Source organism: Rattus norvegicus, chromosome 19 (genome assembly GCF_021556685.1).
Source record: "Rattus norvegicus strain SHRSP/BbbUtx chromosome 19, alternate assembly SHRSP_T2T, whole genome shotgun sequence".
Lineage (NCBI taxonomy): Eukaryota > Metazoa > Chordata > Mammalia > Rodentia > Muridae > Rattus > Rattus norvegicus.
In genome coordinates this window covers 28,404,945-28,419,402 of record NC_141552.1, presented here as the reverse complement: position 1 = coordinate 28,419,402, position 14,458 = coordinate 28,404,945, and the positions used below count along the sequence as shown (strand labels likewise).

The following is a 14,458-nucleotide window of genomic DNA, read 5'->3' as shown; positions in this document are numbered from 1 at the left end:
TACCAAGGAGTTAATAGTGCACTCAGCACTGCTCAGAGCTAGAGCCTGGTGAGGGGAAACCACAAATCTCTGACTACACTCAGTCCACACTTCAGACCAGGAACCAGCAGATGAATAGAGAATGATTCCAGACAGTAGAAAAAGAAAACCATGCACACCCTGTGACCGATGTGGGCCTGTGAGGGTGGCATTTTAGGTGGTTTTCATTTGAAAGTACCTCCTGGAGGCAGTGAGTGGGTTTGGTGGAGAGCTGAATAAAATGAAGACACAGGTCTCCTGGGTATCCAAAGAATGGAATTTCACCCAGAAGAAGCTGCGGGTGCAAAGTCCTGGGTACGAGAAAAACAGAATAAATGTAGCTGTTGTGATTTTTGAAAAACTCTTCTGTGTCTTTATAAGTAATGGTCTCAAGTATTACAAATATAGATCTCATTACGTTATAAGTATAGGTCTCAATGACTTAGAGACATTGTTCAGAGACATGACAGGTCTCATAGAACACGTTGAATGAAACATGTCTTGTGCTAAAACGCTAAGTGTGTAAGTTTGTTAAAACTGCTCTAATAATTTTCCCTGCCCCAGACTCAGGGCTTAGCAGAGAATCATAGTGGAAACTTTGGCATAGATATGTGCTATTTCCCAGTAGTTCATTGCTAGGATTCTGGCTTCTATTGTGGCGTACTATTTATCTGTGAAACAACATGTAATGGGTGAGGTCAAGGGCAAGGTGATTATTTTCCTGAGCGCACAGCTCTCAAATCTGTACAGCTTTCATAAAACCTAGTTTATCAGAAGGTACTTTGTTATAAAAAAAAATAACAAGCTCTTGGCTAGAGAGGTGGCTCAGTGTATAGTAGTACTTATTGTTCTTTCCAAATTCCTAGCCCCCAATAGCATCCCACAGTCCACCATAGCTCCAATTCTAGGACATCTGAAGTCCTCTTCTAGCCGATGCAGGCATCAGTTAGACAGTGCACAGACATATATGTAGGCAAAACACCCACACGCATAAAATAAAAATAAATAAATCTTTAAAAATTAAAGTAGCAAGATCTCCCCTGCTTCTAGTTTCCACTCTCATCATGTGGCCTTTTCACATGCATTTGTTCTTCTATGTTTTTCCATGCCTTCAGTGGTAATCCACCTAATGGAACCAGCCTATCTTCCAGGTTCAGGTTCCCAAATCTTTTGTTATATAAAACTGCTTTGTGATTAACTAGCTTCAGATTGATGTAATGGCTAAGGTGGAGAGAGGACAGTCCAATGTCTTACCTGAAGAATCCCCAGATGCCAAGGCGATACTGAATGGTCACCACCACCACATTTTCATGGGCAGAGAGGACCTGTCCATCATAGGTGGATGCTCCACCCACTACCAATCCACCTCCATGGATCCACACCATCACCTGGACAAGAACATAACCAATCCTGCAGCCCATAGGATCAGTGTACTGAGACAGCTTTTGGTGCTACTGGGGATTTGGGTCATATACATAGCAGACTTGGGAACACAGCAAAGGTTATTTGATTTGGTCACCAGCCTCTAAGTTATGGTCTCTGTGGCCACCATTCAAATCACACCAATGCACAGCAAGGCTATACCATGTATCTCTCTCTTTCAAACTCCCTCAGCTCCTGCCAGGAAATATAATGTAACATGGTACCCCACTGTATTTCTCATTTCTCACATCCTCCCAAGATGCTCAAACAGAGAACATTATCATGGGAACAGCTTGAAGGTCAAAGATATTGATTTCCTGCTCCTGGTCTTATCACCTGTGCCTGAATGAACATAAAAGGGTCAGCTCTTATATTTCTTCTTCATTTTATCCCAGGTAATTCCTCACTGGTAAACTAGATTTTCCAATATGTAAGTGATCATCTGATGAGACACACACTACCCGGATGGGGCACCTTCCAAATGTGCCTCCTTTCTTGCACACTCATACCCACCATGCTGCTAATCCTGTCTCATACTTGGCTTTCTCCAGAAAGTATTCAGTCTTCTGCTAGCATTATCTTTAAAACTATTACATACCAGGTACTCTGATAGACTTGAGCTTGCAAGGAGATATAATTTTGTTCTTCATTTTTTTAATTTAAAGAGTACATCAATAAAGGAAGAAATGAGAGTGTGTAAAATAATATCCAGATACTGTTGCTAAGGAAAAGCATAAGGAATACATAGACCCAGAATTGCACTAAGCAATAAAAATGACCTACCCAGGTGGTAGAGAAAGTATTTTACTATGTGACAGATAAGAAATGTAGCACTTAGCCAAGGTTTCCCAGAAAAGAAGAGGTAGAAACAAAGCTTCCCATAGTGACAATCTCTTGTGTGCTGTGTAAAAGCATTAGCTTTTGATACAAAAAATCTGTTGGCCAATAAACTCAGGCAGGATTAGAAGGCCAGACATCTGCCAGAGGCAGAGGAACTCTGGGAAACAGGCCTGAGAGGATTTGCTACCAAGACTTGGAGGAAGTCAGATGTATGAAACTGAGGAGAGGTAGCTAGTCACACGGCAGACATAGCATAGTATAAATGGGTTGATTGAGTTACAAGTTAGTTAGGAAACAAGCCTAGCTTAAGGCCTAGATGCTTATTCATAAATAAATAAGTCTCCATGTAACTATTCAGGCAGTGGGGTGGGCATAAAAAACAATGGTTATAGCTTCAACCTGGCCCCTGACTCTAGCCCCCCAGTGCTGAGCTGTCCAAAGCCCCCTCACGGTTGCTGTGCAATGAACCCACTGTTAGACCAGGAGTTAGAGTATCTTATGGGTCTAACTAGTGTCAGCAGTTGTGTGCACTCAGGCAGAACTGTGACGCAGCTTCCAGGTATCGAGCTTCGTAGAACAATTCCCATGTAAGAGGTTAAGAAATGGCTCTGCTCTCCCATCTTCTCAAAAGGAGGAGTCAAAGGTCAAAACCCCTTTGGGAGTAGCTCATTAGATATCCTGCATATTAGATATCTACATTATAATTCATAACAGTGCAAAGTTATTATTATGAAATAACAATGAAATAATTTTATGGTTGTAGGGATGTTACCGCAACATGAGAAATTGTATTAAAGCATTAGAAAGGCCGAGAACCACTGTCTTAGGAGGTCTCTCATAAAACTATCAAACCCATCTCCTCCCTCAGGGATTCCTGTCACCTCTAGGAGAGATTAAGTCAAGGTCATCTAAGAGTAATTGCGGAACCCAAGAAGGATAGGTAAAGGCATATCGAAGAGGTTATGATGTAACTGTGCAGACCCAATGGTGAGGTCCTTGAAAGCCAGGCTTAAATTTCTCCCTTCTCCAAGCTCAAGTCTGACTGTGTATTTAGGGATACTAAGTGCACTGTAGAAGGTGGTGTGTGAGTGTGTGTGTGTGTGTGTGTGTGTGTGTATGTGTTTGTTTGTATATATGTGTATGTTTATGTATTTGTGTAAGTAGGTGTGTATGTATATGTGTATGTGTGTTTGTATGCATATGTATGTATATATGTATATATGTATGTATGTATGTATATGTGTATGTGCATGTGGATGTGTGTGTGTGACTAAGGTTTATCCTCATCTCTGGTTGAGTGCAAAGCCCAGGTAGTACTAAGTTTCAGCACACAAATCTGCAATTATCCCTAATTCATAAGCTCCACATAAAAGAGTTTCTGGGTAATTTGTTGGGTGTTGGCCTTTTACAACCCAGGGATCAACTCCTTTTTTAAAAGATCCTCCCTAACCTTGTCATCTGTACCTGTCAGGCTGCTCATCTCTGGCACTGCGTCAAAGTGATTCACTTGGTCACTGGGAAATTAACTACGGTAAAAATCCCAGGATGCTGCCTACAGGCAGAGAAAGTGCTGACTAGAGAACCTCAGGGTTCTCACTCCTTAGTCCTTCATGGGGCAGTGAATACCTTCACTTCACAGTGAAACTCTTCACATTTGTCACCCATGACCTAAGAATAAAGGCATCAATTACTCTCCCTCCCAGACACTGTCTAAAAGCACAGGTATGTCGCTCAGAGGACCTGACTCTTCTGAGCACCCTTCCATGTGTTCTCCCATCTCTACTGCAGCCTCAGTTTCTCTAATTGCACAGAGAGATTTACTTCCTTTGGGGATCAGAATCTAACCTAATAACAACAATGACCCATACTTTTCCTTATATTTGTGTGAGAAAACTTAGGACTTTCCTGTGATCTCCACTCAGAACTGATGTCACTGGAAAAAATCTGAGGTCGCACTGTTCTTGAATCAACTCTGGCCTCTGAGCTGTTGCTACCCCTTTCTGGTTGCCCATGAAGAGTTGGAGGCTGGGACTCAGATTTCTGGTCCAGTGGTCCCCATACATACTGGTAGCCGGCTGTTCTTTGTCAAGTCAGCGGGAGTATAAACGTTCAGGTAGAGGCAGTCTTCAGAAAACTGTAAAGGAATGTTTTCCTTCCTGTTGGTGAAAAGCTCTGAGAGAACCTGCCCTCCAACAGCATCTTGAGAGCACCTGGAAGTGGAGAGAGAATATCTGAGGTTGCACTAAATCGAAACTTGCACATATTAATGAGGACACGACCTTGTACTTGGAGTTTTGAGCACATAGCTAAAGTTTTCCTCACTGGATTAGAGTCATGGTTATAAATTAATAGAGTTTTGAGTTTCCTGGTGGAGCTACTAAGACTCAAGAGTCTCCTAAACATTCAGAGGGAGGACTTGACATCTCTCCCTTCCTGGAGCCTTTGGAATACTGTGTACCATAAAGTGAGATATTCACATGCTGATGTCATATTTCCTAGGATAGAGTATTCCCTGCCATGTTTGAACAGAACTCTGCACACTGCTAGGCTCGATTATGACAATGCTTCTGTAGGTACACATGCTCCCATCTTTGGGAGTCTTCTATCATCTAGGAAAATTACCCATTATAGGCTAGAGGTTATATCTTTAGCAGACACATAAGAAGACATCATTCTGGACTTGCCTCCACCACTGACATGCTGAGTAATCATGGCTGAATTTCTTGCTCTGCCTTTAGCCTGTCAGGGACAGGTGAGGTGAGTAATGTGTCTCTAAGAGTCTCACCATCTGGTCTGCCAAGGTTCTTTTATCTTGCTAGTCCATCAGGAATCACTGTGGGTTGTCCTGATTAAGTGCCCATTGTAGAGTGGAATTGGTAGCAATAATTGAGTTCTTCAGAGTTGCAGGCACTGATCAACTTCTTCTGGAGTAGGTGTCATTAAAGACATTAACCCCAAGTGTCCATTATTTTGTTCTACAGATCGCACCTTGCTTCCAGTTTGTCCAAGAGAGAGCAGAGGTGCTCAAATGCCAAGCCTCCACAGATGTTGCATGGCGGAAGTGGAATAGAAAAGGTGACCTTTGTGTCTAGCCTAGGTAATTATCCTACCCAATGGGGGAAAGGATCATAATTCATAGAACTAGGAACCGAATGACCAATGAGTGATGAAGAGTTCAACTTCACTAGTGTTTAGAACTCTCAAATAAAGACTAATGTTGCATTCTTAAATTCTTATCAGCTCATGTTGCTTATCTAATACATACATGTTTTGAAAAAGGTAAAGCATAGGAAGAGTTCCTCCGAGCAAGGGTTTTCATGTTTGCCTGGGAGAACAGTGTTCATTTTAAATATTTCTGGAGACAACCTTATTCAAATTCCTACTTCTGGACTCAGAAATATCACTTCTTAACTTTCTCCCCAAATCTCCATGATTCCATGTAACTATTTGGTTAAAAATTCATCACCATGTTGTCACACTGTCAACAACATGGAAAGAACTTAACCCAAATTAAAGATTGGATGCATAGAGTCTAATTTCATATCTAGTTAATGTAACTGCTAAACCTTGGCTGTTGCATTGATAGTGAAGAATAATTTTGATGCTATAAATGTGCAAATCGTCCCCCAAATGTTCCATACTCATAACCCATGCATAAAGGGAGGACAAACACAGACAAAAAACTGGAGATATGACCTCAGATGCTCACAGTAATTATGAGCACCTGGATTGCACCTGATTTTTTCACTTGGTTACATTTGCTTCTGTGTGTTCCAGTGCTTTTTCTGTTTTCAGTATTTGTGTCTTACATTTGCAATCAGAATGGAAAAATATAGCCAATGGTATTTTTAGAAGAAAAGCATTCAGTAGTAAGGACACCGCCAGGAGTGGAATCCTTGAATCCTCACAAGTACCTTACCAAGGAAACAATCACTGCCTACACTGACATTTTTAGGCTATCTGGACTCCTTGGCTTTTCACTTGGTTCTAAGACTGAGTGGGGGACACCAGCTATTGTTCAGTGGTGATTAGGTGGCTGGATAGACCTGGGCATAAGAACTTAAAGTCACCTCCATTGTTCTCTTCACCCATGTAGTCCTACCCACCCACACCCAAGCATTGTCAAGGTTCAAGATGGGACTAAAACATCTTCATCCCCTTTATTTTGAAACAAGCCTATGCCAGTGGCTTACATAGGTGGGTAGGAGGTAGTATTCTTCACAAAGTTCCAAGGCTCTGCAGGCTGTGGTGGAGCAAACCTCAAGGAGCCAAGAGGGGGCTTGGCGAAGGGGATTCCCAGGAAAACAGCCACAGGCTGTGCAAATCCTTCCAAATTGACATACTTCCCCAGGACTTTGCCTTTAACAGTGTTCACCACAGGTGGTGAGGATGGGTACCCTGTCGGACAAGAAAAAATAAGGACACATCAGTAAGGAAAAGGTCAATTTGCATTCTTGGTGGGTTTGTGACTTCAGAACTGATGGCATTGATAAAGTCACCCAATGCTTTCTAGGTCTCATTTGCTTCTTACATAATACTAAATGAAGAAAATTGTCCTCATCTCAGAGGGCTAATTAAAGTCTAAAGTATATTGGTGTCTTAAAAGCATCTGGCCTAAGTCATTTGATAAGAGAGGTATCAAGCATGAAAATGAGTTTTGGTTTCCACTGGAAATGTTTATCCACTAGGATCCTCGTGCTGAGCTGCAAGCTGGGTAAGAAGATAGACAAGAGGTTGTCCCTGTCCTCAGGGAGGCTCACCTTGTATACATGGCAGCAGACACACTTGACTTAATATTGAGATTCATGAGATTTTCTACTGGGGTAGAGCCAGGAAAGGGATATAGCAGTCGAAAGAGAGAGAGACTCCTAATTGATCACACAAGAGTTGTGTCTTAGTTATTCATTCCAGCTTGAGACTAAATGTTCTGTCTAACTGATATAGTGATGGACTGGATATTGAGTATAGTTTATAAATTGTAGAATGGTAATAATTGTACTCAATTTATATATAAGTGAAAAGGCTTTATAACTGGACAAAAAGGGGGAAATGTTGTGGTTTGCCCTGAAGTTATCTGTATTTTGATGCTAATTCCACTGCCCCCAGGACAGCTGCCTAGTCAAGGACTCAGGACTCAGGTGACTTCACCAGAAGCACCTCCCCATTGAATTTGAAAAGTACAGGTGAGGGGCAGGTACAGGATAGAAGGAGGCCTATCATTGGAGGAGAAGGAAGGATGGGCGGGAGAGAAGTTTGAAGGAAGAGGAGGAGACTAGGAGAAAAAGGAAGAGACAGGAGACAGAGAGAGAGAGAGAAGGGAGAAGCCATGGCAGGTGATGTTAAGATTCTGTTCTGTGTATTTACAGGTTGTTATCAATGTTCCTAAGGGATGGATGGCTTTGTATGTTTAAGTAGGCAATTATATCTTATCAATTGGGTCTAAAAAAAAAAAAGAGTTGTGTCTTACAGTGTGGGGAGTAGCAAAGGGAGTGGGAAGGGGGATGAAATTGCAGGAATGAGAAAGAATGCTGTGGCTCACAGACAGCACATAGCCCAGCTGGGAAGGGTGGGTGTCCTATGACTGCCACCAGGAGGAGTTCATGACAGAGAAAGATAACCCTAGAAGAGAAACTGCATACCAGGGAAGACCCTGGATGACTGAGTAAAGGGTTGGGTCTTAGTAAACAAATAAGCAGCAGAAAGAGCTCTGTGGTAAAGCAGACAACATACTTCCAGAACATTCTTCTTGGAGTTCTGCACATGGTCTTCCAGAGAAGAGAAACAGCATCAAAACCGTTTGCCCTATTGCTTTCATTCTTATAGAACAGACAGTCTCTACAACTTCCTCACCTCTTCTCTTTCTACCCATTGTGGGACCTGCACAAGCCAACCTAGTCCTTCTTTGCATGGTTGGTGGACTTAGAGACACTTGGTCTTGGCCTTCCTGATGTCTTCTCTTGTCTGACTTCAGGGCCCTCAGTTTGTGAGAACATTTCTCATTGGGCAAGGTCTTTGAATTCAGACAAGATGGCATCTTCCTCAAAGTTTGTGGCCAGAAAAGACAGGGAAATTTTCAAATTTAGTGGAAAGTAGTCAATAGAACTGAAAACTCCTCATGGGATCCAGCCTCTATGTCTCATGCTATCAACAGCCAGCTGCACATTGTGAATATTCAAGCTGTTGTTACTAGTTATTACAAAGAACGATGAACTTTCTGGTAGACACGTACATATACAACCAACTTTGTGATATTCTGAAAGACCAAGGAGGATGGGGTGAGATGCAGATGTATGTTCAGCACTTGTAAGAACGGGGTAAAGCCTCAGGAGATATAACCTGTGTCAGCTCAGTGATAGTCTACCCTGAAATGGGTAGAAAGATTACCTGGGGTCATATGCTTGTGTCAAGTGGATACATAGCAATGGCGCAGATATTATGTAATTATGTATTTAGAATTGTACACTATCAGGGTGCGTTACTAAACATTTGCTGTGTCCAAGCACATTCATTCTCTTTACAGAATTCCTCAAAGAAGTCTTGGCAGGTGAACAGGCAAGATTTCAAAGCACCAAGCATCAACTATAAAAAGGTGAAAATAGGGTGGCATTGCAGGCTGGGGGATTTAGGATCCTGAGGGCTTAACTAATGCAGGTCCCATCCCCCATCTTATCTGAGTGTCTTTTGTCTGGGCTACCCCACCTATCCTGATCTCCACAATCTAGACATAACCACCTCACACCCCCGTCACCTCTCTTCTTTCCAGGCAAAACTACTACCATGGCTCTTGTCCCTGCCTCTCCCTTGCTCTGGCATCCTTACTGACCTCATTGTTTCCTCTTCTACACCATCCCTGTAACCTGTCCCAGTCTCTTTGGAGCTTCGGTATGACATCATCTCAATTGTCTAATTTAAGCACATTGAAATTTCTATTAACCCATTAAGTTTTCAGCCTAACCTTTTGCCTACCTCTTCACCTATCATCTGGACCCAGCACCGTCTTAGGTGCTGCAGAAGCAGCCATGCATTTTATCCTCAGTGACAAAGGTGCTCTGGTCATCTCTGCTTTAGAGCTGGGTCTCCTAGGCACAGCATCTCCCAGGCACTGCAAACTTTAGGATATCAAATTGGAGGTATTGACTAGGAGCCACCCTAGTTTATCTAGGCTCCTGACTTTATGCTTTCAATGTTTTGCTCAGCCTCTCTCTGTGACCTGCTTGCAAGTTGACTAAGAATCACAGGGAAACAGAATAAGCTTTCTTCAGCTTTCCCGTGCCTCCTGTGCCTAGGTATCCAGGTGTCTGTCTGCCTCTATGTCTCCGTGAGATCCAGGCTCTTTGGACTTCGATATACCCCTTCAAGAGCAGAAAGCAAAACTTACCAAGCAACTGGCACTATTTTGTCCACAGCATCACCTACTTGTGCTGAAAACGAAGACATAAAATGTACACACAAACATTGGTTCCCAGAAGAACTTACCCCAAGCTGTGCACGCAGCAAGAAAAAGCCAGACCAGAGGGTAGAGGCGCATTGTGGAAGGACAAGGGTTCTGCGGATCTGTGGGCTATTTGTTCCTTTAGCAAAGCTTCTGTTGTGGACCTGCAGACTCGCCTCCTTAAGTCTTGCTCAACCAGCCCAATTATGTAATTTAAGATGACAGAAAAGCTCTCCCTTCCAAAGAGCTCTCTGGGTGCCAGTTGGGACCTCCAAGCCACGCCCACCAAGAGTTTACCCACTTTTATCTGAACAGTCAGTACCCAATACTCAGATTACAAGTGGCTAGAAACTCATCCAACAGCTTCTTACATAAGCAGTTTTCCCTCCAGCACTCTCACCTCAATTCAATGCTCTTGAACTCTCAAGAGCAGACAGCAGCAGGCAGCTGCCTGCAGTTAGTGGCAAGGGTTGGTCTGGGGTCCTTTTACAAAGATGAACATATTAGAATACCTCTCATTCCCACTCTGCTCAGCTGGGAAGTGAGAACACATTTCTCACAGCCTCTCTGGGACTGGCATTTCCTAGAATCCATATTCTCAAGTTAGGAAGAAACCTCACCACCTACAGACCTTCAGACGATTCTTAAATTATCTTCACAGTATTCCTGTCAAGTGACTTGGCTAGGCAAGGTGCATACTCAGGCTCAAGGAAGTTTACCTCTCAGAGAAAGAACCTTTGGACATAACGTTTATATGGTAAACAAACTCTACTGGCATCTCATAATCCATGAATGTACTTGTGCACTGATTCTTCAAACATTTACCGAAGTACATGGCCTCTCTCTTCGTGGGAATGCACAATGTACAGCAAAGTGGTGTGTCTCTGGAATTGCTGGCTAGCCTGTTCCAACAGTGTAGCCTCTTCATGCTTTTGTGTATGGCTACCTCTTTTCATTCCCCTGTTGTGTATTTGGTTGTTTTACCCAACCACTTATTTTTAAGTTCTCTGGATGCATTACTACATCATTTGCTTCATTTTTAGGAATCTTTAGTTCCTTTAAGATCAAATCTCTTCAACTTATCTATTTTGGAAAAATTTCCATGAGCTGATAAACTAATAAGTATTCTACAGCCCAGGGAGGTACTATTCTGTGAATTTAAGTCCCTTTGATGCATAATTATGTCTTCTTCAAGACATAAGACTGTAGATGGTCATGATAGAGAATTTCCCCCAGAACTACTTTTGTTTTATCTCGGTCCTATATGCTGTATTTCTGTTCTTATTTCACTTAAGGAATTTTACAACCCTCCCTTTCCCCTATTTCTTCAGTGAATCGCTGTTCATTGTGAATTATATTGTTCAGTCTCCATTTCTACAGATTTTTCTTGTTTTTCTGGTTTTATTCCCTTATGAACTAGCACAATGAAAGAAATTATTGTACGTTTTATATTTAGTTTATCAATCCTTTATGTTTGCTAAGTCTTCCTTTATTGTTTAAAATATGACCTGTTTGGAGAATATAAGATGATAAAGTGAACTTGGATTCTGCATCTGCTAGATAAAATACTCTGTAAATTTCTGTTAAATCCATGTGACATTTAGGGTAATTTAATTATTCTATTTGATAACCTAAAAATTTGATTGATAAGAGTATGGTATTGACAAATAATATAAAGTACCTTGGTGTGACTTTAACCAAGCAAGTAAAAGATATGTACAATAAGAACTTCAAGCCTCTGAAGAAAGAAATTGAAGAAGGCCTCAGAAGATGGAAAGATCTCCCATGCTCATGGATTGGCAGGATTAATATAGTAAAAATGGCCATTTTACCAAAAGCGATCTACAGATTCAATGTAATCCCCATCAAAATACCAATCCAATTCTTCAAAGAGTTAGACAGAACAATTTGCAAATTCATCTGGAATAACAAAAAACCCAGGATAGCTAAAACTATCCCCAACAATAAAAGGACTTCAGGGGGAATCACTATCCCTGAATTCAAGCAGTATTACAGAGCAATAGTGATAAAAACTGCAGGGTATTGGTACAGAGACAGACAGATAGACCAATGGAATAGAACTGAAGACCCAGAAATGAACCCACACACTTATGGTCACTTGATTTTTGACAAAGGAGCTTATATTCAAAATATACAAAGAACTCAAGAAGTTAGACCGCAGGGAGACAAATAACCCTATTAAAAAATGGGGTTCAGAGCTAAACAAAGAATTCACAGCTGAGGAATGCCGAATGGCTGAGAAACACCTAAAGAAATATTCAACATCTTTAGTCATAAGGGAAATGCAAATCAAAACAACCCTGAGATTTCACCTTACACCAGTGAGAATGGTTAAGATCAAAAACTCAGGTGACAGCAAATGCTGGCAAGGATGCGGAGAAAGAGGAACACTCCTCCATTGTTGGTGGGGTTGCAGACTGGTACAACCATTCTGGAAATCAGTCTGGAGGTTCCTCAGAAAATTGGACATTGAACTACCTGAGGACCCAGCTATACCTGTCTTGGGTATATACCCAAAAGATGTCCCAACATATAAAAAAGACACGTGCTCCACTATGTTCATCGCAGCCTTATTTATAATAGGCAGAAGCTGGAAAGAACCCAGATGCCCTTCAACAGAGGAATGGATACAGAAAATGTGGTACATCTACACAATGGAATATTACTCAGCTATCAAAACCAATGACTTTATGAAATTCATAGGCAAATGGATGGAACTGGAAAATATCATCCTGAGTGAGGTAACCCAATCACAGAAAAACACACATGGTATGCATTCATTGATAAGTGGCTATTAGCCCAAATGCTTGAATTACCCTAGATGCACAGAACACATGAAACTCAAGACGGATGATCAAAATGCGAATCCTTCACTCTTTCTTTAAATGGGGAACAAGAATACCCTTGACAGGGAATAGGGAGGCAAAGATTAAAACAGAGGCAGAAGGAACACCCATTCAGAGCCTGCCCCATATGAGACCCATACATATACAGCCACGAAATTAGACAAGATGGATGAAGCAAAGAAGTGCAGGCCGACAGGAACCAGATGTAGATCTCTCCTGAGAGACACAGCCAGAATACAGCAAATACGTAGGCGAATGCCAACAGCAAACCACTGAACTGAGAACGGGACCCCTGTTGAAGGAATCAGAGAAAGGACTGGAAGAGCTTGAAGGGGCTCGAGACCCCATATGAACAACAGTGCCAACCAACCAGAGCTTCCAGGGACTAAGCCACTACCCAAAGACTATACATGGACTGATCCTGGGCTCCAACCTCGTAGGTAGCAATGAATAGCCTAGTAAGAGCACCAGTGGAAGGGGAAGCCCTTGGTCCTGCCAAGACTGAACCCCCAGTGAACGTGATTGTTGGGGGGAGGGCGGTAATGGGGGGAGGATGGGGAGGGGAACACCCATATAGACAGGGAGGGGGAGTGGTTAAGGGGATGTTGGCCTGGAAACCGGGAAAGGGAATAGCATTCGAAATGTAAATAAGAAATACTCAAGTTAATAAAGAAAAAAAGAAAAAAAAAAGAGTAGGGTATTGAAACCATCAATCATTGTTGGGTTAGAGCCCATGATATTATTGTGTTGGTGTCCCAACAATCTTTGAATAAGTATTTGTAATCATTGTATTTTGTGGTGCGTTTCTTATGTTTCATGCGTACTCTGAACTTTGCTCATAAACTTGTGACAGATATACATGGAGAAATCAGTTATGTGTGTGATTTCTCCTTGGATCTGTGGTTCTAGGGACCTTATAACTCTCCTATTAGCACTCACTTAACAGTCCACCAAACCCTTTAAAGTAATTTCTTCATGTATTGCTGTCATCGCTCAGAAGCAAATAGAAGGTGAGACAAAATGCCCTCTTCTTTACCCTGTACTTGTCTTTAGATTTCTGGGTAACCATTCCATAGAGTGATTCTCTGCAGAGGCATCTTCCCATGACATCATCTGTCTCTGAGGTACATAGATTCATCTCCGATTATTGATTTATAAAACAAAATTTATTTTTCAGTTTGAGTCCACATGTGCAAATATCCTCTCCCTGGCCTCTGCCCACTCCCACCACACAGTTCTGAAGTCTCCTCAAAGCCTTGGCCAAAACCATCTTCCATGTGAGCTGCCCTGAGGATGAGGCTGGCAGAGCCTCCCGTTCATAGCTCAGTGTGTCCTGCATGCAGTGGCTTCATAGCCAGAAGCTCAGACCAGAAAGCCACTTCTTTTTCTTTTAGCTTCTGGGCTTGTTGAGTGGTGGCTCCAATCTGAAGATAACCTTCCTTTTGGTCATACTCTGGCCAATGGGGCAGGCCCTGTCCATTGGGATTCCTGGGAACAGAATCAATTGGAATTCCTTAAAGCTGTTATACGTTCCATACATTCTTGTGGTATTTATAGGGTTCTCTGGTTTATGTCTTCTAATGACCTCTGCAGTACAAATAGAAAGTAGAAAAAGAAGAAGAAGAAGAAGAAGAAGAAGAAGAAGAAGAGGAGGAGGAGGAGGAGGAGGAGGAGGAGGAGGAGGAGGAGGAGGAGGAGGAGGAGGAGGAGGAGATGGAGGTGGAGGAGGAGGTGGAGGAGGAGGGGGAGGAGGAGGAGGAGGTGGAGGAGGAGGGGGAGGAGGAGGTGGAGGAGGAGGGGGAGGGGGAGGAGGAGGAGGAGGAGGAGGAGGAGGAGGAGGAGGAGGAGGAGGTCCATTGTCAGAGCCCTGGGTCACGGG

At 42.5% G+C, this 14,458-nt stretch overlaps 2 protein-coding genes across 3 annotated transcripts in view; both read right to left on the bottom strand.

Moving 5' to 3' along the window:
- Positions 1-9,859, bottom strand: part of Ces1d (carboxylesterase 1D) — a 32,042-nt gene extending 22,183 nt beyond the window's left edge. The window contains 4 exon segments of the mRNA NM_133295.3: positions 1,273-1,406; positions 4,346-4,490; positions 6,474-6,678; positions 9,757-9,859. Of these exon segments, the coding sequence (NP_579829.3) occupies positions 1,273-1,406; positions 4,346-4,490; positions 6,474-6,678; positions 9,757-9,808 (536 nt within the window). The 5' untranslated portion in view covers positions 9,809-9,859.
- Positions 9,860-13,726: 3,867 nt separating this feature from the next.
- Positions 13,727-14,458, bottom strand: part of Ces1e (carboxylesterase 1E) — a 29,629-nt gene continuing 28,897 nt past the window's right edge. For both annotated transcript variants that reach the window (XM_087594327.1, NM_031565.3), the window contains 1 exon segment: positions 13,727-14,067. In XM_087594327.1, coding sequence (XP_087450453.1) covers positions 13,896-14,067 — 172 coding nt within the window. In that variant the 3' untranslated portion in view covers positions 13,727-13,895.